At 42.7% G+C, this 27,263-nt stretch overlaps 1 protein-coding gene across 2 annotated transcripts in view; it reads left to right on the top strand.

Moving 5' to 3' along the window:
* The window catches only part of FAM81B (family with sequence similarity 81 member B), a 119,523-nt gene extending 92,579 nt beyond the window's left edge, over nt 1-26,944 (top strand). For both annotated transcript variants that reach the window (XM_033929202.1, XM_033929203.1), the window contains exons 8-9: nt 10,941-11,136; nt 26,512-26,944. In XM_033929202.1, the coding sequence (XP_033785093.1) occupies nt 10,941-11,136; nt 26,512-26,645 (330 nt within the window). In that variant the 3' untranslated portion in view covers nt 26,646-26,944. The remainder of the gene's footprint in view (nt 1-10,940; nt 11,137-26,511) is intronic.
* Nucleotides 26,945-27,263: the final 319 nt, after the last annotated feature.

Genomic DNA, 27,263 nt, shown 5'->3' with positions numbered 1-27,263 from the left:
CTTCCCAACAAGCAATCTTGTTTCACCATTGTTTGGCTCATTGTTTGCTCCACCAGTTATAGGTCCTACCAGAAGTACTCCTCTGGTAGCAAGTACTCTTCCAATCTAATCATAGGGCTTAATCTCCAATTCCTCCTTCAACTTTCCTTAACATAAAACCTTTCAACCCTCTCTTTACTTTGTCAGCATTCATGACCACACTGACTAAAGAGTCTTGTACTCTATCCAAACACCATGGCAACACATAAATTCTCTCTCTCCTTCTTTTACCCCCAATATTGATTTGGTAGTTTAGGGCCCAGTCTTCCACAAGGCTTGAGATCCCTGTCTGTGGCATTCTCAGCTTGATTCTAGGAGGCAGAAAAGAGGCAAAAGACAATTTTTGCTATAAATCGTATTATCTATTAAGGGTGTACATTCAAGAATGTGCATTTCTTTCATACGTGTGTCTAAAAATGTAAAGTGTATACATAAAGGGTAATTTCTATATCTGCACATATTTTTAGGTGCCAAGTACATGGGTAAATGGCCACAATACTGGCATATATATGCACACGTATATACATAAATATCAATATTCCAGATTTGCACTATTCTATACTCTGGCACCTCATTGTGGTGGCGTTTGGTTTGCAGATGGATGTACACATGGGCGAAGTGGGGTGCGGCAGAGTTAGGTGCATATTCCTTGGAAACTGAGGCACAAACATTTTCACCAACTACCTGTAAGGTGAGCCTACCAGAAGAATCATTCTTTCTCATTATAATGGCAAAGGCCAGTTGTGCCTCCACATGCTGAAATGGAGCCCAGTCAGGCTGAACACTAAGGGCTCCTTTTACTAAGCTGCATTAGGGCTTTAACGCGTGGAATAGCATGCGCTAAATTGCCGTACGTGCTAGACCTAGTTCTAGTTGTGTAGTGCGCGGTAATTTCCTGCGTGCGCTAAAAAATGCTAGCGCACCTTAGAAAAAGGAGCCATGAATGCCAAAATATAAATACAACAGTTGTAGTGGCCAGTATCACAAACATTCCAGCCAGCAATGCCAAACCTTTTAACAATTTTATTTAGACAATATATTGGAGAGAGAATAATCTTAAAAGCCATTTATGGGAGTATTGATTAAGGTGTGGTAAAGGTCAGGCTGTTACCACAGCTTGATTTCTCATGGGAGTCAGCAACTGGCAGAAGCACAAGACTACAGGTTACTGACTCCTGTGGTAAATCAATAATGCCGTTCGTGAGCCATCTCACAAAAAAGCATTACTGCAACTTTCCTAGAGTATACAAAGACATAACCCAATACTCTCGGGATGCATCTTAAAGGGGCTGGCCACAGTGAAATAAGGAGACCAATGAGGACCCCCCCCCCCCCCCAATCACAAACTTCCTTTCCAAAGGGTCTCCCATATGTTTCAAGTTTTATTTCAGTTTGATATACTGCTTACAATTTATCCTAAGTGGTTTACATAAAAACATAATCTACATAGTAACATAGTAACATAGTAACATAGTAACATAGTAACATAGTAGATGACGGCAGATAAAGACCCGGATGGTCCATCCAGTCTGCCCAACCTGATTCAATTTAAATTTTTTTTTTTTTTAATTTTTTCTTCTTAGCTATTTCTGGGCAAGAATCCAAAGCTTTACCCGGTACTGTGCTTGGGTTCCAACTGCCGAAATCTCTGTTAAGACTTACTCCAGCCCATCTACACCCTCCCAGCCATTGAAGCCCTCCCCTGCCCATCCTCCACCAAACGGCCATACACAGACACAGACCGTGCAAGTCTGCCCAGTAACTGGCCTAGTTCAATCTTTAATATTATTTTCTGATTCTAAATCTTCTGTGTTCTATGTAAAATCTATGTAAAAAAAAAAAAAAAAAAACAACACAGGGAGACTAACATGGACAGTTAAGATAACGAGGGGGGACAAACTCAGGATACAAGAGGAAAACAGCCAAGATTACACATCATTGCAAAAAAAAAAAAAAAATGATAGGGAGAAGGAAAAAAAAAACGAACGGGATTGTGAATAAACTGAAATCAGGAGATTTGAAATGTGTATCCTGCCAGAGCTGGTGTTAGAAAGCAAGCGTGAACTAGGACCTATAAGAGAGAGGAAAAGTCTTTTTTATTTATTTTGTTTACTTCACAGAGCAGGTATGGGGTTGGAGAGGTTGTATCCCTATACTTCTACTAAGACTAAGGGGTCCTTTTATTAAGGTGCGCCTTTAGCATGTGCTAAATTGGTTAGCGTACCTTAATAAAAGGCCCCCTAAGTATCTTAATAAAAAAATTCAGCCAGCGACTTAGCCTATGTTTTAGATTTTGGCTCCTTATGTGATTGAGTTTGACACCCCTGCTCTAGAGAGAGGGACCCGACAGGGATGTCTTTTTCTTGCTAGCTATTAAGGTTCGGGAAGCCCCTCATATTTCTGGTATACGAATTGGGACTCAAGAGAGCAGAATAAACCTCTTTACAGAACAAGAAAAGCTACAGAATACTGTAAGAAACATTGAGTAGAGCAGCGACCTAATCTGACCAGAGACAATGCAGACCAACAGCAGTACCTGGCAATTGACCTTGCTGCTGTTCTTTCTGTATTATCACTAGGTTGTGAATGTTTTCTTTTTTTATTTTAAGCAACATATGCAAAAATTGTTATGCCAATTAAGCTATCTGAATTCTGCTTTCTATGCAGTCTACACAGCTGCAACTCACTGTGAGGGGATCATTTGCTAGCACTTGCAGGATAATTCTATAGAGTGGGTGCTTACATTTGCATACAGACTATGCATGTAAATACTTAGAATAATGGCGTTGTGTGTACATACGCTGTGAATGCCAACATTCCTCCTAAGCGCTATTAAGTAAATGTGTGTAATCTTATGTAGTGTGTATTTGACAGAAATGTGTGCACATAGGCAGAGTTTGGATGAGTTACAGGTGGGACTCACACTTATATGCACTTATGTCCCAAATTTAGGCACTAACACTCACACCAAATCTGCATCTGGCATAAGTGATCATATCTAAATTATATAAAGAAACATAATATTCAGTAACAACTTAAAAACCAATTCTTTTTTTTTTCTTCAATCTTAGTGATGTCACCCAATAGCGCTTCAAAACTTCATTGTCATCAGAGTGGTATATCAAATCCACAAATATTGATATTTATTCACTTTTCATAGAAACATTTTAACTATTTAGATAAATAATTTATTTTTAAACAAAGTAAAATTACTTAGCTTTTTCATCCAAAAATCAATCAGGGGGGTCAAGTCTACTGGCACGTCACATGTTTCACTATCTTGCTGTATTAAGCCTGGTTGCCCCGTACTATCCTATCAGTTCTATTTGGTGAACCTATTCCACCAGTCACTAGTTTTAAATATCTAGGGGGTTATAATGGATTCATCTCTCTTATTTGTAGACCAAATATCCTTAGTGGTAAAAAGGGGCTTTTGTCTGTTGAGACAGATAAGATCAATAAAATAATATTTTTGCTGAAACAGCCCTACAAACACTGTTACAGTATATGCCCTTTTTACCTCCCAACTAGACTATGGTAATCTTGTCTATTTGAGATTACCAAAATTGCAGATGAACGATTGCAAATATGGAATTTAGGCTGCCCGATAATGCACATATGTTTGATCATGCAACCCCTTTGTTTGTCAAATACTCATATCGTTGCTTGCCTGTGCTGTGTAGGAATAAATTTAAAACTCTGCTTAGCACATAAATCAGTAGGAGAACAGCAACCATAATAAGTGGACAACTCTATATATGCCTACAAAATGTCTTAGATCATTGAAGGACTATAGACTGTTGATGCCACATTTTTCTAAGGCAACAAGGAAGAGGACATTTTACTGGCTTGTGCCAACAGTTTGGAATGATATACCTCGGGAAATCTGTGCTGAAGTCAATATAAAAAGTTTAAAACTCTATTGAAGACATCTCTTTAAGCAGGCTTACAACCTCTATTCATCAAGAATACAATTTAAATTCTACTGCCTACTATTTAAGACTTTATACGGAGACAGTCCAAACTACCTGAATAACCGCCTCATCCACAACACCGCAACCAGACATAGGAAAACTCACACCCCATTCTCATACCCCCCAATTAAGGAGGTCAAACGGAAAAAACTATATGATGGCCTCCTGGCCACTCAAGCAGCCAAACTAGACAACCAAATCGCCAATCTACTGACACCATCCCTCGACTACAAGACTTTTAGAAAAGAAATAAAGACCATACTCTTCAAGAAAACTCTGAAAAAAGAAATAATACCGCAAGTCTCAAAACTCCACCTCTCACTAAAGCTAACTACCCCAAACAAATAACCTTACCCATTTCTTACTCCTTTTGAAAATGACCATTTTTTTTGGTGAGTTTTTGTTGTAATACATCTTGGATAATTCTTTAGTAATCTGCCTTGAACTGCAAGGTAATAGCGGAATAGAAATCCCTAATGTAATGTAATGTAATGTAATATGAAGAAATCTAGTCTATCCTTCAAAAAACTATTTTAGAGTGTGAGATAGTGAATGTGATTTTGGGTTGGATGGGTAGATCTGTCTGTTCTCTTATAGAATTCCTTTCTGTATTAAAAAGTATTGGATATTTTAAATTTTAAACTGCTCTGGCTTCATAAAGGTGAGTGGTGTATCTAGTTTTTAAATAAACCACCTTATACGTTATTTGCCACAGGACAGTGAGTAAATGACTCAGTTAATTGCACCTGCTTGCTTTTGCTTTATTGTATATGCAGTCTTGGCTTCTCTGTTAATTTATATATGCATTCATGCCGTCTCTATAGATTCCCCAAGATCTGCCCCTGTCTCTGTGAAGTCTGCTCAGCACAAAACCTGTCATCTGCTCATTCCCTTCCAGCAGTGGCGTACCTAGCATATGTGACACCCGGGGCCCATCATTTTTTGGCAACCCCCCGCCCTATCCATACGAAAAACATGATTTTTAGTAACGAGCCACACGTCACACATGAGTACCTAGGAAAAGGCAACATCTTACATATTGCAGTGAGCAGTAAATCAATACTCCCATTGTAAAACTAAACAAGCCAGACCAGCACAGATCAATCCTACACCGTCAATCCTAACAGAAAACCATGTCTTTCGAACACACAGAACACAGAAAACACCTTCGCCTAGTATGGAATATGTCATCACAATCTAATCCCTCCCCCTTTTACAAAACTGTAGTGTGGCTTTTAGCCATGGTGGTAACAGCTCTGACGCTCATAGAATTCTGAGCATCAGAGCTGCTACCTCCACAGCTGGCGCTAAAAAACGCTCTACAGTTTTGTAAAAGGGGGAATAAAATAGAATAAAATAGACAAAGGTTAAACTGAACCAGCAAGAAGCTGGACTCTGCATAAAATGCAACACCACAGAAACAGTGACACATGTCTCCTAAAGCAATAAATAAGTAGAAAACTTTTGTTCTACCTTTGTCTTCTCTGGTTTCTGCTTTCCTCATCTTCTTGTTACTGTCTTCCTTCCATCCACTGTCTGCCATCTCTCTGCCCCTCCCTATAGGGCATCTTCTCTCCTTCTATGCCCCTTCCAGAAACTGTATTCCTCCCCCTTCCATCTCTCCTTTCACCCCCATTGGTCTGGCATCTCTCTCCTCTCCTTCCCTCTCCCACACCTCTCTTCTGCAATCCCTTTCTTCCCTCATTTTCCTTTTCAATTTATTTTCTGCATTACGTTCTTACTACCCTCTCAACAATTTCCTTTTTTACTGTCTACCTACAGCTCACTACCTCTTTCCCTCACCCCCTCCAGTATTTCCCTAACTCAATCCTTTTCCCCCATCATCTGCCCTCTTCTCTCTCCCCACTTCCATCATCTGCCCCCTTCTCTCAATCTCTCCATCCACCACAGGTCCATCTTTCTCCCTTCCTCACCTTTCCGATTTTGGCAACAAGATCTGCAACACCCCCCCCCACCCCCCGTGATGACACTTAAGATCGGCAACGGGCCTCCTTCTTCTACTGGCATCAACAGAACTTCAGATCGGCAACGCGGTGCTCAGTCAAAAGTGGAAACAGGAAGCTGAGTCAGAGGGAAGCTTTTGACGTGAGCACTAGAGAATGACACGGGGGAAAAATCTGTCCCCGTCACCGCACAGTCCCCTTCACTGCCCCATCACCGTCTCCACATACAAGCCTCAGTACTGCAATATTTAGCTTATTCCTTCCTTATAAATCAAAGTTCTGGCTGCTGAACTGGAGAAAGAGATGTTCAGCTGGCAGGGCTTTGTTTATAAATTTTTATCAACACAACTAATATATTACTTTATCCTGAAGCAAAAAAAAAAAAAAGAAATCATTTTTTTTCTACCTTTGTTGCCTGGTTTCTGCTTTCCTCATGTTCTCATTCAATTCCTTCCATCCACTGTCTCTCTTCTCTCTGCATCTTCCATTTGCTCTGTTACTGTGCCTCTCCCTTTCTCCCCCCTTCCAAATTGGTCTGGCACCCATCTTCTTCCCTCCGCTCCCCCCATAGTCTGGCATCTCTGTCTTCTTCCCTGCCAGCGTCTTCTCCCCACTCTCTCTTCCCCATTTCCTTTCAGCGTCCTTCTCCCCCCATCTTCCCGATGTCCTGTCAGCGTCCTTCTCCCCCCTCTGTCTTCCCCATGTGCTTTCGGTGTCCTTCTCCCCCCTCTGTCTTCCCCATGTCCTTTCAGCGTCCTTCTCCCCCCTCTGTCTTCCCCATGTCCTTTCAGCGTCCTTCTCACCCCGTCTTCTCCATGTCTTGTCAGCGTCCTTCTCCCCCTCTGTCTTCCCCATGTGCTTTCAGCGTCCTTCTCCCCCCCTGTCTTCCCCATGTCCTTTTAGCGTCCTTCTCCACCCCTCTGTCTTCCCCATGTGCTTTCAACATCCTTCTCACCCCTCTGTCTTCCCCATGTGTTTTCAGCATCCTTCTCCCCCCTCTGTTTTACCCATTTCCCTTAAGCATCTTTTCCTCTCCACTCCACCTTTCCTCCCTTTCTCCCTCCCTGCCTCTTACCTTCGTGCCTTAAGTTCCGGTTGCATCAATGATGGCCTTTACGGCAGCCACACGCAGCTTCAATGCTCCAGCTGCTGTAAGAAGGTAATTTAGACTCGCGGTCACAGGGCAGGGAGGTTTGTTGGACCGGGCCTGTTGTCAGTCGGTCGGGCGGGCGGTGGGGGGGGAAGCGCCACGAAGGTAAGGGGACCTGGCCAGCTGTGCACCCCCCCTAAGGCTGCACCCGGGATGGACCTCCCCCCTCCTTGGTACGCCACTGCCTTCCAGTCACTCCCCCTGAAGTCCTGATTCATTTTTAAAAAGGTGCTTATAAGTCTGTAGCTCACTTCCTTCCCTGCATTTTTGTAGGGAATGCAGAAACAGATTTATTTTTACCCATTCTTAAACCCTACCTTCTTATCCCCAGTGCTCATATAACCATGTTTCTCACACACGAACTCTCCCTGTTAAGTCTACTTTTCTAAGCTATTTCTCACCCTATGACACTAGCTCCCAGGCAATTTTGACCATACCACCATTGTCTCACAAGCCTGACTAGTCTCACCAATCTAGGCCTATGAAAATCTCCCATATCCAGACTAAATCTTATTATCCACTAAGGAGGTGCCTGATGCCTGCCCCTCCCCCTCCCATAACTTCTGGGCACCATCACCTCCTCCTAATACTGACTTTTCCCAATCTCTTTCTTCACCCCAAGCCACTTAACCCACCCACTACCTCTCTCACTCTTTGAATTCACCACCTCACCCTCTCTTCTGTCCTCCACTCTCTTCTCGGCCCTACAGCTTCAACACTTTCTCCCTCTCATTCAGCCATCCTCACTCTTCCTGTGTACATCTTGACTATGGCACAGCCCCTCCCTCCCCCATGCCTCTCTCACACTCATCTGTATTCTCTTATTCCTTCTCTTGCGCTCTGCTGGGATCACCCCAGTCCTCCCAATCAATCCCCACCCTTTTCATATGGGTCACACCGCAATGCAACCAATATTATTTCTTTTCCTCTCCTCCCTTCTTCCTCTCTGCCTTTCTCACTTGCCCTGTGGAATGCCCACTCTGTCTCCAACAAGATTACCTTCATACATGACCTATTTATCTCTCAAACTCTTCACCTGCTGGCACTAACCAAGACCGGGATCTGCCCTGAAGATTCTGCTTCAGCTGCCACCCTGTGTCATAGAGGCTGTTGGTTGTGGAGGTGGTGTTAGGCTTACTCTTGCCATCTTGTAGATATCAACCTCTTCTTCCACCTCAGTCTCACTCCTTTCCCTCAGACTTTGACTCTTGGTTCTCCTCCTTTTTCAGAACCTCATCTCAGTCCCTCATCCTTGGTGACTTCAACATCCATGCTGATGATCCCTCCGACTCCTACACATCCAAGTTTCTCTCTCTAACATCATCATTCAGTCTCCAGCTGTGCTCCTCCACCCCTATGCATCAGAATGGCCACTGCCTTGACCTTGTCTTCTCCTCTAACTACTCTACCACCAACTTCTGCACCTCAGCACTTCCTCTCTTTGACCATGTTTCAAGTTTATTAAGTTTTAATATACCGACCATCGAAGGACACCTGGCCGGTTTACAATGTTAAAAATGAAAGGTTAAAAATAAATCATTATAAAAAGGGGGGAGGTGTAAACATTAATTAGTCAAATTACAAGTATAAACATGAGCTTGAGGATAAAGGGGAAAAGGAAAGTTGATAAATACATCGATAAAAAGAAAAAATTTAATAGGGAGGGAAGATGGGGGAGAATATAACATCAGGGGAGGGGATATATTAATGTTCACTATTCATCACTCCCTCCCCACCCAATACCTGGCTAATCACTACCAATATCAATCATTAAGATGACATTTACGAACCTTCAGGCACCTTCTCCACCACTGTCTCATCCCTTCCTTCAACTACTCTATTGTGCAAGTCTGTCAATTAATCTGTCTTCTCCTATAACACTATTCTCTCTTCTGCTCTAGATACCCTTACTCCTCCCATTTTACCTCCTGTAAGGCACACCAAACCCCAGCTCTGGCTGACTTCCAACATCTGCTACCTGCGCCCAATCTGCTGAATGTCTTTGGCTTACATCCCCAAACATGTGACTTCATACACTTCAAATTCCTGCTGACATCCTTCCAATCTGCCCTCTCACTTGTCAAACAAGAATACCATGCCCATTTAACTAACTCTCTTAGCTCTAACCCTTGATGTCTCATTGGTGGAGCTGCTGCCTCTGCACCCAGAGGTTGTGAGATCAAATCCCACTACTGCTCTTTGTGACCCTGGGCAAGTCACTTAATCCTCCAGTGCCCACCACTTTAAATGTAAGCTTTGAAATGCTGAAGGCAGTATACAAGTCCCCATTCTCTTTCCCCCTTAAACTCCCTACTCAAAGTGCCCTTACCTCCAATCCCCTTTCACATTGTTTAAATGTTATTTTAAACCTTGTACAACGCTTTGTAGTATCGATAAAGCGTTTAATCAAAAATCTGAATAAACAATAAACAATTGCTGCCTGAATGCCTCACCGCCATCTAAAACTGAATATGGCTAAATCCGAGCTCCTTTTCTTTCTGCCTAAACCCATTCTCTTTCTCATCAGCTCGCAATCTTAGGGTCATCTTTGTCTCCTCTCTTTCCTTCTCCTCTCAGATCCAAACCGCCAAAGCCTGTTGCCTCTTCCTCTATAATATTACCAAAATTTGACCTCTCCTCTCCGAGCACACTATCAAAACCCTTATCCACACTCTCATCACCTCTCGCTTAAATTACTGCAACTTGCTTCTCTCAGGTCTTCTGTTCAACCATCTCTCTCCACTCCAATCTGTGCAAAATTCTGCTGCACGACTTATATTTTGCCAGAGCTGCCATACTCACATTACCTCTTTCCTCAAGTCACTTCATTGTCTCTCCATTCATTTCCGAATACAGTTCAAACTCCTCTTACTGACCTACAAGTACATTCATTCTGCAGTCCCCCAATATGGTTCATAGACAACGGCCGCTCAAAAGTACTGTTTTTAGGGGCTCCGACGGGGGGTTTTGTTGGGGAACCCCCCCACTTTACTTAATAGACATCACGCCGGCGTTATGGGGGTTTGGGGGGTTGTAACCCTCCACATTTTACTGTAAACTTAACTTTTTCCCTAAAAAAGTTACAACCCCCCACACCCCCCACAACGCCCCCACAATGCAGCGCGATGTCTATTAAGTAAAGTGGGGGGGTTCCCCCCCATGCCCCCCGTAGGAGCCCTAAAAACAGTAATTTTGAGCGATGCGCGCCTCCGCGCTGCGCTCAATTGTCTGGGCGCGCCTTTGTCCCGGCACGCTTTTGACCTGACACCCCCCAATATCTCTCCTCACTTATCTCCCCTTATGCTCCCCCCTGAAGTCCATTCATTGGGTAAGTCCCTCTTATCCATCTCCTCCACTGCCAACTCCAGACTCCATCCCTTCTATCTTGCTGTGCTGTATGCCTAGAACAGACTGCCTGAGTCAATATGTCAAGCTCCATTTCTAGCAGTATTCAAATCCAAGCTAAAAGCATATTTTTATAGGCTGCTTTCAACACTTAAGTCCCACTTACCATATGATATCTATGTCCATCCTACCATTCTCTCTGCAAGAAACCCACCAACCCCTATGTATTCTGTCTTTCTGTCTAAATTAGATTGTAAGCTCTTCTGAGAAGGGTCCATCTAGTACATGTTAAATGTACATATACAGTGCTGCATAAGCGTTATTGAAATGATAAATAGTAGAAGTAGAAGATCATTAAGACCAAATCAAATCTTATTCCAAACAAATCATATAGTTCTACATGGTATTCCTGCATGTGCTTATCAATATGTAACACAGAAATACTGCTGCTTTATTGAATGTTTCTAGGACTCAGTAGAGAAGAAAATGCAGGAGAAACTGAACTACCTGAATGTAATTCTGGAAAGCAGAGATGATGTGCAGAAAGTGGAAACTCAGCTAGGCAAAATGAAATACTCTGAGGATAAACTGAATGCAAGAATGGTCAAACTTGAGAAGCAGATTTGGAAGGAGCTGGATACTATCAAGAATGAATACCAAGCAGGTGAGCAATTGCCTATACCATGAAAAGTTCAGTAGCTATGATATCCCAAAACTAATCTCCTTCCAAGCCATTTGAGACAAGTACCATAGAGTGCCACTAATTTGAACCACAGACACCCAAGTAGAAATTCTGCCAAGCAGAGAACAAAGTTGGAGATCTCCTCTGAAGGTCTGGAGTAGGGGGACAGGCCTTCTGTCAAAAGAAGTGGCATGAATTTCACTGCATGCTGTCATAAGAGTCTAATGTCACTCCTTCTCTGGCCCCCTAAGCCCATTCACAAGCCCGTTCCTTCCCCATGGCACATTCCTGTCCTCTTCATCCCTGAATCAAGCTCCACTTTACCAGGACTTATCTCATATACTGTAGCTATTCCCAGATCTGATAGAAATAAGAAGTATCTCTAGTTCATGGTGAAAGCTATGTCACACTCCAGCATCAACCCCTGAGCAATTTGCAGACTGTGGCAGCACTGTAACGGCAATATCATTCATCCAAAAAATCAGAACAGGGCTGACAAGTATGCACCAACTCACAGTCGCCATGCTGATTTTTCAGTGGGTAATAATGCTGCCACTGGACCTGTTTCCTGACTGACCCCCTGCACTGATTGAAACGTATTTAAGGCCCTTGATCAGACATGATTAATTTGGAAATAGAGGTAAACAGCAGAATTATGAATAAGGACTGAAATGATGAGAACAACTTTCAAAGTGATTTACATGGGTAAAAATGTTTTAACCATAGGCCCCAGAACAGGGGGGAGCCACAGCTGCCATGGCACCTCCAAATTTTGCTACCCTTCCTCTCACCTCATGTTGCCTTTTTCCTCTTACTTTACATCTGTGCATGCTTAAGGCTGACCAGCCAGTCAGCTTCTGTCTACTTCAAAACAGAGAGGGTGGGAGCCAGCAGGTCTTGAGCATTTAATGTACTTGTACCAGGCCATCTGTGCACTGTCTCCAACATAGCTTATATAGTTGCCATCCCAGGGAAGCAAGGTAAGAGAATAAATACATCACGGATACAGCATAGAAAATGGGGGGGGGGAGACTGAGATTTGAATTATGGACATCACAGGTAGGGAGAGGAAAGAGAGAGATGCTGATGAGAGGAGGGGGAGGGGAGAGAGGGAGAGATGCTGAAGAGGTTGAAGGGTGGGAGACTCAAGACCAATGTAAGGAAATTCTTCTATACGGAGAGGGTGGTGGATGCTAGGAATGCGCTCCCGAGAGAGGTGGTGGAGAGGAAAATGGTGATGGAGTTCAAAAAAGCATAGGATGAACACAGAGGATCTAGAATCAGAAAATAATAGTAAATATTGTAGAACTAAGGCCAGTACTGGGCAGACTTGCATGGTCTGTGTCTATATATGGCTGTTTGGGGGAGGATGGGCTGGGAAGGGTTTCAATGGCTGGGAGGATGTAGATGGACTGGAGTGAGCTTTGATGGAGACTTCAGTAGTTGGAACCTAAGAACAGTACCGGGCAGAACTTTAGATTCTTGCCCAGAAATAGCAAAGGAGAAAAAGAAAGAAACCCCCCCAACAAATTTTTAGATTGAACCAGGTTGGGCAGACTAGATGAACCATTCGGGTCTTTATCTGCCGTCATCTACTATTTTACTATGTTACCATGATGGGTTGAGAGGGACGAAAGATGAAATATGCTGGAAGCCATGGGGGATGGAATGATTGATACCGCAGTCAGAGGGTGGAGGAAAGGATACAGATGCTAAAGAGAGGAGGGGGTTAGGGGAGGAGAGAGATGCTGAAGACCATGAGGGTAAAGGAAGAGGGAAGGACAGAGATTCTACAGACTATGGAGTGGGTGGAATGCTGGAAACTACAAGCAGGGGGCAGGAAAGGGAAAGGATAGATTCAGAATCAATGCTGGAAACCATGAGGGAGGGAGAGAGAGATGCTATATAGTTAAACCATGAGAGGCTGAGAGAGAGAGAAGGAGACAGATGCTGGATAAAATGGGGGAATGAGAGCAGGAAAAGAAAGAAACATTGACAGCATGGAGGTGGGATTGAGAGGGAGAGAGGAGGAGAGATATTTTGGATGACATTGGAGGGTACTAGGATGATATGGAAGGTTTGAGGTGGAGCTCTGGCACTCCCAAACAAAACAAGCATTCCATTGCACCTCCACCTTATTCAGATGTCAGTAAAATGCCCTTTATATTCTGTTTTGAAATTTCTTCAAAATTGTGTCATAAAAAGACAGAAAAATACATAGGTAGGACACAAAAGGAAAAAGTCCAAAGTCTGCTATTGAGACAGATATAGGGAAGCCACTGCTTACCCTGGGTTCGGTAGCATAGAATGCTGCTACTGTATAGGTTTCTGCCAGGCACATGTGACCTGGATTGGTCACTCATGGAAACCGAAACAGTATGGCTATTCTTATGTAAACAGCATGAATTACATGGAATGAATCCAAGTTCACTCTACTTAGCACCAAACAGATATTAGAAACACAGGAAAAAGAATTAAAAAGATGTATCCCCTGGCTGCCACTCAGCCATGCAAAATATTTTTCTTTCCACATAGGGTTCTCCCTGAAGGGACAGACTACTGTGTTGAGTCTCCCAACCAGCCTAGGTATCCCTTAAGCACCGACCCATTGGAAAAATACTATGGCCCTTACTTTTGAAGTATCATTATGTGTACATGGCATTTCACAATAGGGACCATTTGCACCTGGAAACACATACTATGTGAAGATGTCCAGTGGAATGGGCAGAGAAGAGGAGGGAGTGTCCTGGGCAGGCCTACATACAGATGTGTATTCCCCATTTCATATAGGTAATCTATATAATGTTGGAAGGGGCCATTATACATGGTGATGTTTTACCCCCCCCCCCCAAAAAAAAAAAAAATTAATCTCCTCCCAGTGGCCATCCCTCCAAATAACCTCTTTGTCATGTGATCCACCCCTCTAGCCCACCCACTACACTGTAACCCACCATACCAAACTCCTTTCCCGTATGCCTACAAATTCCCTACTGTGTGGGAGCTTCTATCAAAGAAGGGAAGAAGTGTTTTTGGTGGCAGGCTGGCTAATCAACTGAAGAGGGCTTTAAATTAGAAGTGATGGGACAGGATGATAAAAATCCCTGGGTGAGTATAAGCCCTCACGTTAAGTAAATCACTGAATACCTCTACACAGATGGTAAAAGGGAGCAATATCTAGAAAGCAATATATACTAATGCTCTAAGTATGGGAAACAAGATTCTGGATCTAGAAGCTTTGATGGAAGAAGATGAATGGCGATCAGAGAGACGTGGTATATGGAGAACCATGACTGGGATGTAGTTATACTGGGCTATAATCTGTTCAGGAAAGACAGGGTAGGAAGAAAAGGAGAGGGTGTAGCGCTATATGTTAAAGATCAAATTAAAGCCACACAATTGCAGGATCTGCAGGGCAAGGAAGACGCACTGTGGATCAATTTGGAAAGAGAGAATGGTAAATATATTTACATTGGTGTGATATACAGGCCTCCTTTACAGATGGAAGAAGTGGACAAAGATTTAATAATAGACATTCAGAATATAAAGTATCTAAAAAAGGGAAAGTTTTACTAATAGGTAATTTTAACATGCTGAATGTTGATTGGGGAATCCCCATTGCAGGGTCTTCTAGAAGTAGGGATATCCTAGATTCTCTACATGGAGAACTGTTCCAGCCATTGGTAATGGTTCCCACACGGGAAGGGGCCATACTGGACTTACTTCTTACAAACAGGGAAAGTATTTCTGATGTTACAGTAGGTGATCATCTGGCATTCAGTGATCACTGCATGGTATGGTTTAATATTAAGAAGGATATAGAGAGGGCTCATTCAAAAGTAAAGGTTCTAGACTTTTTTTAAAAACTAATTTTATTCGGATGGGGAATTACATCAAGGAATTGTTTGGATAGGAACATCTGAAAGGAATGGAAATGCAGTGGACAAAACTGAAAGGAGTAATTGTAAGGGCGACAAACCTTTTTGTGAGGCAAGTAAGTAAAAGCAAGAGGAAAAGAAGGTTGCTTTGGTTCTCAAAAGTAGTAGCTGAGAAGGTAAGGAATAAGAGGTCAGCTTTCATAAACTACAAAAAAATTTCAGAAACAGGAAGATAGGCAAAAAATATCTGGAAAAGTTAGGAGAAGCTGGTTGAGTAGTTAGGAAAGCAAAGATACAAATGGAAGAAAAAATAGCAGACATGGTAAAATGAGGAGACAAGACATTTTTTAGATATATCAGTGATAGGAAGATGTGCAAAAGAGGCATTGTGAAATTCAAAAGTGAAGGGAAAGAATATGCAAAAGCTGATAAAGAAAAGGCTGAATTGCTGAACAAATATTTCTGTTCTGTGTTCATGGCTGAAGCGCCGGAAGTGGGACCGCAGAAGACAAACACGAATAGGGATGAAGGAGTGGTAGTCCCTGATCGATTTTCAGAGGGTTGTGTTTGTGAGGAACTAGCTAAATTAATAATAATATTAATAATAACAACTCTATTCTTCTATACCGCCACAATCTTGCGACTTCTAGGCGGTTTACAATCAAGAGTGCTGGACATTCAGCGAAATACAATAAGTAGATATTCAGAGGAAATACAGAGATCAGAGACAAAGGTAAACAATTAAAGGTAGACAAAGCAATGGGGCTGGATGGTGTACATCCGAAAGTGCTGAAGGAATTTAGGGAAGTTCTGGTGGTTCTGCTGACTGACCTTTTCGATGCTTCTCTAGAGTTGGGAGTGGTACCGGAGAACTGGAGAAGGGCGGATGTGGTCCCTCTCCACAAAAGTGGAAGTAAGGAAGAAGTAGGGAATTACAGGCCAGTAAGTCTGACTTCTATGGTAAGCAAATTAATTGAGAAGCTTTTAAAACAGAGAATTGTGAAGTTTCTGGAATCCTGTGGATTACAGGACCTGAGGCAACATGGATTTACTAGAGGTGTAGGTCTTGTCAGACAAATCTGATCAATTTCTTTGACTGGATGACCAGAGAATTGGATAGAGGGAGTGCGCTAGATGTGGTATATTTAGATTTTAGCAAAGCCTTTGACAGTGCTCCATACAGACATCTAATAAATAGAGTGCCCTCGGGATGGGACTGAAAATGACGGACTGGGTCAAGAACTGGTTGAGTAGATGATGACAGCGGGTAGTGGTTAATGCAGATAGCTGTGAGGAAAGAGATATTGCCAGTGGTATGCCTCAAGCTTATGTTCTTGGGCATGTTCTTTTTAACATTTTTATAAGCAATATTGCTGAAGGGCTGTCAGGTAAGATTTGCCTCATTGTGGATGATACCAAAATCTACAATAGAGTAGACACCTCAGATGGTGTGAATAACATGAAGAAAGACCTAGTGAAGCTTGAAGAATGATCTGAAATCTGGCAGCTAAAATTGAATGCTAAGAACTTCAAAAGCCCAAAGGAACAGAACAGTTTAGGGGGTGAAGAACTTAAATGCACTACAGAAGAGCAGGACTTGGATGTTATTGTATGTGATGATCTTAAGATGGCCAAACAGGTTGAAAGGTGAAGGTGAAAGCTAGAAGGATGCTAGCATGCATAGGGAGAGGTATGGCCAATAGGAAATTGGAGATATTGATGCCCCTCATTTAGAATATTGTGTACAATTCTGGAGGCCACACCTTCAAAAAGATATAAAAAGGATGGAGTCGGTCCAGGGGAAGGCTACTAAAATGGTATGTGGTCTTCATCATAAGACATATGGGGACAGACTTAAAGATCTCAATCTGGATACTTTGGAGGAAAAGCAGGAGAGGGGAGATATGACAGAGACGTTTAAATATCTACGTAATGTAAATGCACATGAGTCGAGTCTCATTTGAAAGGAAACTCTGCAATAAGAGGGCATTGGATGAAGTTAAGAGGTGATAGGCTCAGGAGTAATCTAAGGAAATATTTTTTTTCAGAAAGGGTGGTAGATGTGTGGAACAGTCTCCCGGAGAAAGTGGTGAAGACAGAGACTTTGTCTGAATTCAAGAAAGCATTGGATAGGCATGTGGGATCTCTTTGAGAAAGGAAGAGATAATGGTTACTGCGGATGGGCTAAATAGACAGGCCATTAGGCCTTTATCTGCCATCACGTTTTTATTCCCCCCCCCCAACATACACACTCACGTACACAATAGACCCTACCCAGGCCTTCCTGGATGATCTGATTTCTAGTGGGTAGGAATGATGCCATCATTCAGATATAGCAAAATTAGAAAAGATACAGAGAAGAGTGATGAAAATGATAAAGGAGATGGAATGACTTCACTATGAGGAAAAGCTAAAGTGTCTAGAGTTCTTCCGCTTGGAGAAGAGATGACTCATGGGAGATATGATAGGAGATCTATAACATACTGAGTGGAGTGGAACAAGTAGATAGGAATTGCTTGTTTACTCTTTCCAAAAATATTAGGACTAAGAGGCATGCAATGAAGCTACTAAGTAGTAGATTTAAAACAAACCAGAGAAAATACTTCTTCACTCAATATATCATTAAATTCTAGAATTTGGGGAAAGCAGTAACTTTTCAGAGTTTATAAAGGTCTGGATAATTTCTTAAAATAAAAGTTCATAAGCCATTATTACAATGGACTTAGTAACATAGTAATTGACGGCAGATAAAGACCCGAGTGGTCCATCCAGTCTGCCTAACCATACATGCTCCATAAATTAATTTAATTTAAATGGTCCTTTTTCTTAGATATTTCTGGGCCAGAAACCCAGAGCTCTGCCCAGTAGTGTGCTTAAGTTCCATCTACAGGAGTCTCCATCAAAGCTCACTCCAGCCCATCTTAACCATCCCAGCCATCGAAACCCTCCCCAGCCCGTCCTCAACTGAATGTCCATATACAGGACACAGGCCTTTCAAGTCTGCCCAGTACGGGCCTTAGTTCCTTCAATGTATATCCATTATTTTCTGATTAGAGATCCTCTATGTTCATCCCACACTTGTTTGAACTCTGTCGCTGTTTTCTTCTCCACCACCCCCTCAGGAGCGCATTCCATGCATCAACCACCTTCTCCATAAAGAAGAATTTCCTAACATTACTCTTGAAATTACCACCTGTCAACCTCAAATTATGTCCATTTTCCTTTCTCTGGAATAGATTTTGTTCTACGTAAATACCTTTGAAGTATTTGAAAGTCTGAATCATATCTCCCCTTCTTTCCTCTAGGGTATACATATTCAGGACTTCCAGTCTTTCCTCATGTCTTCTGGCAGAAACCTCCTACCATTTTCGTCGCCTTTCTCTAGACCGCTTCAAGTCTTTTTATGTCCTTCGCCAGATACGGTCTCCAAAATTGAACACAATACTCTAAGTGGAACCTCACCATTAACCTGTATAGGGGCATCAACACCTTCTTTCTTCTACTGGTCACGCCTCTCTCTGTACAGCCTAGCATCCTTCTGGCCACAGCCACCACCTTGTCACACTGTTTCTTCACCTTTAGATCTTCAGACACTATCACCCCAAGGTCCCTCCCCCCATCCATGCATATCAGCCTCTCACACCTCCCAGGACATATGGCTCCTTCCAATTTCTAATCCTCAAATGCATTATTCTGCACTTTGCATTGAATTTTAGTTGCCAGATATTAGACTATTCTTCTAACTTTTGCAGATCCTTTTTCATGTTTTCCACTCCCTCCTCGGTGTCTGTTACAAATCTTGGTATTATCCACATAAAGGCAAACTTTCCCTTCTAACCCTTTAGCAATGTCACTCACAAACATATTGAACAGGATCGGCCCCTGCACTAATCCTTGAGGGACTCCACTACTCACCTTTCCCTCCTCTGAGCGAATTCCATTAACCACCACCCTCTGGCGTCTGTCCGTCAACCAGTCTCTAATCCAGTTCACCACTTTGGGTCCTAACCAGCCCTGTTTATTTCTAGGATAAGCAACATAAAATCTGTTTTACTCTTTTGGGATCTTGCCATGTACTTGTGAGCTGAGTTGGCCACTGTTGGAAATAAGATACTGGGCTTGATGGACTTTTGGCCTGTCCCAGTATGACAACTCTTATGTTCTTATGTAATCAGAACATAAATCCAGTGCCAAGACTCAACAACCTTCTATAGATTAACAGTAGTTTCAATCAATTCTCATGAATGGAGTCATAAAAAAAATCAAAAGCTATAAAGACAGCCATAATAATGCTGAACTTACAAAGTTAGCTTTTTCATTGATCAGCCTCACAAAATTCTAAGTGCATTCATAAGGAAGGCTAAAAGAGAATTTGAAAATAAGCTTACCTTAGAAGTAGAAGCTCATTGTAAAATGTTTTTTAGGTACATTAGAAGCCAATGAGGGAGTCAATAAGACAATTAGACCATCAAAGTGTAAAAGGGGCACTCAGAAAGTATAAGGCCAGAGTGGAGAGACTAAATTAAGTTTTTTGCTTTGGACTTTACCAGGGCTTTTTATTTTTGTGCTTTTACGGTATACCAGCACCTTTTTTTTTCCTTTGCCAACTCATTCCCCCATTTCCTGCAGCTGCTGTTACTTCTGACGATAAGCAGTGGTGGGCAAGTCAAGCAGTAGTAGGCATGGGGCCATAGTGTTCGGACAAGCGATGTCGGCTCTGCTGGTCCCCTGCCCCAGAACAGGAAGTTGATGTCAGAGGGGCAGAGGATCAGCAGAGCCGACAGTGTGCACCTAAACACTGTGGCCTCACACTTGTTACTGTTTGTTTTGGCTTCTGCTGAAGCTCATTGGGAGAACCTGCAACAGACCAGGAGAAAATTGAAGGGGGTGGGGTCGAAGGATCCTGGGGAGAAAGAGGGAGGGGAAATGCTGGATGGAAGTAGGGAGGAGAGAGAAGCAAAGATGGGATAGCAAGCAATAATTAAATGTAGACATAGGCAGCAAAAACATTGAACAAAGCTTGAATCCTCCTTCCCCTAACCTTCCCGACCCCTCAACTGACCCAAACCTCTGTCCCGGCCTCAGAATCCCCACGCTGCTACGCACCAGAAACCACCCCTCCAAAAAAAACCCTCGAAGAGCCAACCACGCATCCTTAAAGTCTGTTCCCTCTGCCAACCTCCCTAACCTTGCCTCTGACTCGCTCACCCCAATCCCAACTCTCTACTGCAACGCCAGATCCACATGCAATAAGATTCAAATCCTGAAGGACCTTCTCGAGGACTCTGACCCGGGATTCCTTTGCATCACGGAATCCTGGATCACGAAAGATGACATATTTACACAAAATGAACTCTGCTCCCATGGCTACCAAGGTCTGTTTTCTCCCAGAACTAACCGTATAGGTGGCGGTCTGGCACTAATCTACAAATCATTCTTTGATGTCTAGCTCATCGAAAAGAGCAGCCACACCTCTCTAGAATACATGTTGGCCTCGGTCAACGACGAACTCCAACCTCACCCACTGGGCATCCTACTTCTTTACCGCCCACCCACCCCTTGGAACAAATCCTCTGATCTCGTTCTCGAAACTATTTCAAACGCCTTCCTCAAATTTCAAAGACTCTTGATCATTGGGGACATCAATCTCCACCTTGACGACAATACCAACAAGGATACGATCGAACTGAAGAGCTTCCTCACCTCTCTCGGTTTTTTACCCCCCTCTTCATCCCCATCCCACAAAAAGGGACACACTCTAGACCTCATCACCTTCCTTGATCTTACCGCCTACAAAACCTTAGCTGGCGACACCCGCTGGGAACAGGTCCCCTGGTCTGACCACTTCCTTGGGACCTTCTCCCTCCCCATTTTCATGTCGCACCTCGGGGCTCCTCCCTTCTCCTCTAATTCCATCACCTTTCGTAAAAAAATCTCAAGCGACTTATTCTGGACAAAATTTCTCAAACAATTCTCCTCCGCTCCTAAGCCTGCAGACCCTGAATCCAACTGGCATAACTGGACCACCCTCTCTGAATCCACCTACCACTCCCTCGCCCCCCTTTCCACCAAATCCATCTCCTACCCTCGTAAAGCCCCCTGGTACCTCCCTCATCACAGAGAACTAAAGCAGAAATGTTGAGCTCTGGAGCGCATATGGAAAAAAATCTAACTCCCCTTCCGATAAACAATCCTGGAGAGCCAATATTAAGCACTACAATTCAGCGCTAAAAAAAGCTAGAAAGAACTTCTACGGTCAGAAAATCTCCAGATCCAACAACCAGAGTAGTACTCTCTTCAAAATCTGGTGCTCCCTAACCTCCAAAAAAGACTCCACCTCTCTCCCCTCTTCCCCCTCAGCTGATGTTCTAGCAAAATTCTTCAATGAAAAGGTCACTACCTTACGATCCTCCTTCCCACCTGCAGTCTCCTACAACTCCCTGGTGCTCACTGACCCCAACCCTACTCTGCTAGCCTCTAGCGCTTTCCCAGCCGACAGACTCTGGGCTGCCTTTGACCAAGTATCCGATTCCCTCACCCTCAAACTCTATCTCAAAATGAGATCCTGCAATTGTTCTTTAGACCCTTTCCCTTCCTACCTCTATGAGAAAATACCCACTCAAGCCATCTCTTCCATTACCAAACTCCTAAACTCTGCTCTACATTCGGGCCTTTTCTCCCCAGAAATGGGCCATATCGCCTTAACCCCACTACTGAAAAAACCCGACCTCGACCCTTCCGCTCCATCCAGCTATCACCCAATAGCAAATATCCCCCTCCTAACCAAGATGCTCGAGTCCATCATATCGTCCCAACTCTCATCCTACCTAGAGAAATTCTCTATTCTCCTACCCTACCAATATGGCTTTCGCCCCAATTTCAGCACCGAATCCCTTCTGACCTCCCTAATCTCCAAGGTCCAACAACTTCACTCCCGCAACAAGTTCGCCTACAATTTGACCTTTCTGCCGCTTTCGACGTTGTTCACCACGACATTCTACTTTACCAACTCTCCGAGATTGGCATCACCTCTACAGTCCTTGATTGGTTCTCAAAATTCCTTCGTTCCTGTTCCTACACTGTCAACAACAATGGCACCTCATCCTCCCCCTGGATACCAATCTGTGGAGTCCCGCAAGGTTCACCTCTATCTCCTATCCTTTTTAACATTTATATGTCCTCCCTAAAACTCCTCCAGCTATCCTCCCTTGAAACAATTTACACCTATGCTGACGACATCCTTGTCCTTCTGGAGACACACTCGAACCTCAATGATCTCTCAGAGAACATATCCTCCTGTATCTCGAACCTGCAATCTTGGGCCCACACCGTCCAAATGAAATTGAATGAATCCAAGACAAAACTTCTTTGGCTTGGCCCAAAATTAGCTCAGCTACCCACCTCAATCCCACTGTCCTCCGGCTCCACCCTGCAGCTCGAATTCTTCAGCAAGGTCCTGGGCATCATCATTGACTCTACACTGTCCTTCAACGACCACCTCAACGCCCTGGTAAAAAAATGCTACTTCAGTCTTCATATGCTGAGGACAGTAAGATCCTGTTTCCATCAAAAACATTTCGCCGTTCTCGTCCAATCCATCATCCTCTCCAGACTGGACTATTGCAATTCCATCTTCATCTGCCTAACGAAGAAAAACCTCCACAGACTCCAGCGGATTCAAAATGCCGCGGTCAAGCTTATCTTTGCAAAAAGTAAATTCGATCACATCTCACCACTCCTCTCCAAGCTTCACTGGCTTCCGATAATTTCCAGAGTCCACTTCAAATGCATCTGCCTAACTTTCAAGATCCTCCACGGCATCCTTCCTCCATTAATCCCACTGTCCTGGAATTCCTCGAATCTTAGTACCACCAGACCTACTCAAAAATCAAAACTATCCTTCCCCTCATTAAAAGGCATTTCCCACCCAGGAAAACTGGGGACTTCCCTCCTCTTCAGATTCACCGAGCTCTGGAATAACCTTACCTCCCCTCTTCGGAACCTGAGTGCTCTCCAACCCTTCCGCAAACATCTTAAAACCTGGCTTTTCTCAAAAACTTAATCACTCCCCCCTCATCTGACATCCTAGCTCTTTAACCTTCCTCTTTCCTCCGATCTTCATCTAACCCCTTTCCTTGTAGTTCCTTTCTCTTCACAATTCCCTGTAAACCGTGCCGAGCTCTATGACCATGGAGATGGTGCGGTATACAAACCTAAGATTTAGTTTAGTTTAGTTTAAAGCTGAAAAAGGAGAAAATTGACAAACAAACAGGAATTTCTGTCAATGGAGTTAAGAGAAAATGAGGAAAGTAGAAACCAGAGATTGGGATCAACACAGTTGAAAGAAAGAAAGGTAGAAAAAAATTATTTTTAGTTTAAAATAAAGTAGTGTGGTAGCTGGATTAATTTTATGTTTTTTTGTGCAGTTGTTTATTTGTAATGTATTGATTGGAATATGTCAGTTTTTGAAATTTACATCTCTTAATTGTTATGGTAGTATAACGGGAAAATATTTTTTTCTGGTGTTGTCCTGCATGCCACAGTTTGGTTTGGGGGGGGAGGGGGTTTCAGGTTAATTTTTCTCTACATATTTTATTAGTTTATGATCACTCTTAGGAGTTTTTTTGTTGGACCTAGGGATTGGTGCGCTGTCTTTAATAATGCCTTTTTATATGTCCCATGGCTGGTAAAATGGGTGTAGCTATTGTAGGGGCAGAGCCATAGATAGCAACCCTGCCCTTGAGGTTGGGCCTGTATGAGTTCCGGTACCTTTTTTTCTTACAAAAAGAGCACTGGCATTTATTAAGGAGGATGTAAACAATACCCATGTGGAAACAGTATATGAGGATGACAACACAGAGGAACAAAACAAATCTCTGTGAACCTGGAAGATGAATAGGCCAAATCTAGAAGTTAAAAAACAGTAAATCACATGGAATAGATAGTATAGACCCCAGGTTACTCAAAGAACTCAAAATTACCAATCAAGTATTAGTGGTCTGTAGTCTATCGTTTTTGTTTTTTTTAATCTTTATTGATTTTCAAACTTCATTAAAATTATCCTTGGTACCTCCCTCTAAGCAGGTATCTAAGGGCTCCTTTTACAAAGCCGCGTTAGGGCCTTAATGCACGGAATAGCGTACTCTAAATTGCTGCACAAGCTAGCCACTACCGCCTCCTTTTGAGCAGGTGGTAGATTTTCAGCTAGCGTGCGCTATAGCGCGCACTAATCCAGTGCGTGCGCTAAAACCGCTAGCGCACCTTTGTAAAAGGAGCCCTAAGTGTCTGAAAATGAAAATAATTCACTTTTACAAAGTAAGGAAAATCTGTAAGAAATCGTTAACAATTTCAACAGTTGGAAAATACTGTTCAGAAATGAAGTCCTCTGGCACTACTGAAGAAAAGCAAGATCTAGAAGACCAAGTGTAATCTGACAGACCTGTCTAAAAATTTGTTCAAAAATCTGCCAAACAGAACCCACAAATTACTGAAAGAGCCTACTGAAATCTTTAGCTGACTTTGGAGTAGTTTATCCACTGGTCCTCAATACAGATTTGCTTAAACAAAGAGAAGATTTACTAGAGGGAAACCCTTGTCTGGGGCCTTATCACAATGCGCATGCAAGGAAATCTAAAAATATTTCTGAGTTTGAACAGTTCTGCAAAGAAGAATGGGGGGGAAAAAATTTCAAAACCAAGATTTTAAGCTGGCAACAGGAAACATTAAGACGCTTTTATTTCTGCAAAAGGAAGTAATGTACTAACTAAAATGATGTCTAAACTTTTGCATCTGCCATATTCACTGTCCCCCCTCTTTTATAAATGCAAAGCACGGGTTTTAGCGCCAGCAGCGGCGGTCACTGCTCCAACGCTCATCACCGCTCCGATGCTCATAGGAATTCCATGAGCGTCGGAGCAGTTACCGCCGCTGCCAACGCTAAAACCCGTTCTATGCATGCGTAGAAGAGGGGGGGGGGGTATTTTCAAACTACTAAAATCAGCATGCAACCCTGTCCTGGAGGACCACCAGGCCAATCGGGGTTTCAGGATAGCCCTAATGAATATGCATAAGAGAGATTTGCATATAATGGAAGTGACAGGCATGCAAATCTGCTCCATGCATATTCAGTAAGGCTATCCTGAAAACCCGATTGGCCTGGTGGTCCTCCAGGACAGGGTTGGGAACCACTGCCTTAAAATGTGCAGAAGATTATCATGTTTGACTTTGCATCACACAGGGTTGTGTCAGCCACCATTCCCTTAGTGATAAAGGCCCCCCTTTTACAAAAGCCATGCAGCAAATGCTCCGAAGCCCATTCAGTTCCTAAGGATGTCGGAGCATTTACTGCTCCGGTTTTTGTAAAAGAGGGGGACAGTGAATAACGTAATCTGATCAGGGGTGCCCAAACATTGCCACACATCTATTTCAACTTATTATGTACCGCATTTTTCAATTTTTGGAAACAGAGGTTATTTGGGTTTTCTATTGGGTGTCTGGAGACTTATATAATCAAGAATTATTGATTTCTTATTCTTAATTACTTTTTGAATATTCCTACAATAATTCTGTTGCAGTGAAAGTGTAATGCATGTTGTGTGTATCAGTGAAGAAGTCCCATGTTACTGCATTCTGAGCTGTATTTTTTTCAGATAGCAGAATCTGAAATGTGCAAAGGTGTGAAGATTTTTGCAAGACCGTCTTAACTGCTGCAGGTGTACACCAGCAGAAGAGATCAAATAAGCTGACTGGCTAATTTCCTAAAAGAGAAGTCCATAGGCCATTATTGAGATGGCTTGGGGAAATCCACTGCTTATTCCTTGGATAAGCAGCATCAAATCTGTGTTATTACTTGGGCTCTAGCTAGGTATTTGGGACCTGGGTGGGCCACTGTTGGAAACAGGATATGGGGCTTGATGGACCTGTGGTCTGTCCCAGTATGGCAATTCTTTTGATCTTATGTTCTTAACAAGATGATCACATTATATGAAGATTCTTAAAGTGGGACTAGAGTTTAATGCTGGGCTCCATAGGAAAAAGATTAAAACTTAAGGGCCTAATCTTATTAATAGCTGTATAGATTTTTTAAAAAATCTTCTTGTTATTTTAGGCCTTGAAGGATGTAAGAACATAGGAAAACAAAAAGACTCTGTACAGCAGACTTACCCCCTCTTTTACTAAGGTGCGGTAACCGATTAGCGTGCTAAATGCTAACGCGTCCATAGACTAACATGCATGCATTAGCATTTAGCGCGCACTAAATCGATTAGCGTGCGCTAATCGGTTAGCGCACCTTTGTAAAAGAGGGCCTTGGTAGAGCAGTATTTCTATTGGTCTTTAATGACATGACATAAGAGTTTAGTTGTATAATGACCTTATATCAATTTCAGGTAAGTGATAATCAATTACTATTAGACAACTTTTTAAAAGAAAAGCATTCTGATTCATGTTACAAGTAACTAAATATATTTATTTTCCATATCAGGATTTCAATCAATTCAAGAATCTCTAGATTCACTGAAACAGATACAAGACACCAAAGTAAAGCTGGCATCAAAGAAAATCCAGAAAGACATTAGACAAGTACGACGCAAGATTATTGAAATGAAAGATATTTGAGGGTCACAGAACAATGAACCGATAAACCACTGGAGGCGTCTGGTTACTTTTCGAAGGATTCAAGCAAGGGATGGGGAAACCCCCCTCACACATCCGAGTATAAAATCTGTTCTGTACAAGGATGCAGTGCTCTGTTTCTTCAGCGTGCCTGCTTGTTACTTTTCCATCCACATATATTAATATATACAGTACTGCTAGTAAGATGACCCTGCCATTTAACTCAAACAATAATAATAATAATAATAACAGCTTATATACCGCAATACCATGAAGTTCTATGCGGTTTACAGAAGATTAAGCAAAGGTAACAAATTGACTTTAAGAGGGGAGGAAGAAAGAGAATTATTAGGACAGGAAATTCATTGTTGAGGAGAGAGTGATCAAAAGGACAAGTTAATCGCTATTGAGGGGAGAGAGATGAGTGGATCAGTTGTCTAGATGCTTTAGGAACAGGTGTGTTTTCAGACGTTTCCTAAATTCCCCATAAGTAGTGGGCGAAAGCAATTGTTCTAGCTCTTTACCCCATGATGCTGCTTGGTGTGAGAGAAGGTGTTCATGGTGTTTTTTCCAGTTTACAAGAGCACAAGCTACGTATGAAGGGGGGGAAAAACACTTTAC

This window comes from Geotrypetes seraphini, chromosome 1, assembly GCF_902459505.1.
Source record: "Geotrypetes seraphini chromosome 1, aGeoSer1.1, whole genome shotgun sequence".
Classification (NCBI taxonomy): Eukaryota; Metazoa; Chordata; class Amphibia; order Gymnophiona; family Dermophiidae; genus Geotrypetes; species Geotrypetes seraphini.
The sequence above is the reverse complement of the archived record's forward strand: the minus strand, read 5'-3'. Positions and strand labels throughout refer to the sequence as shown.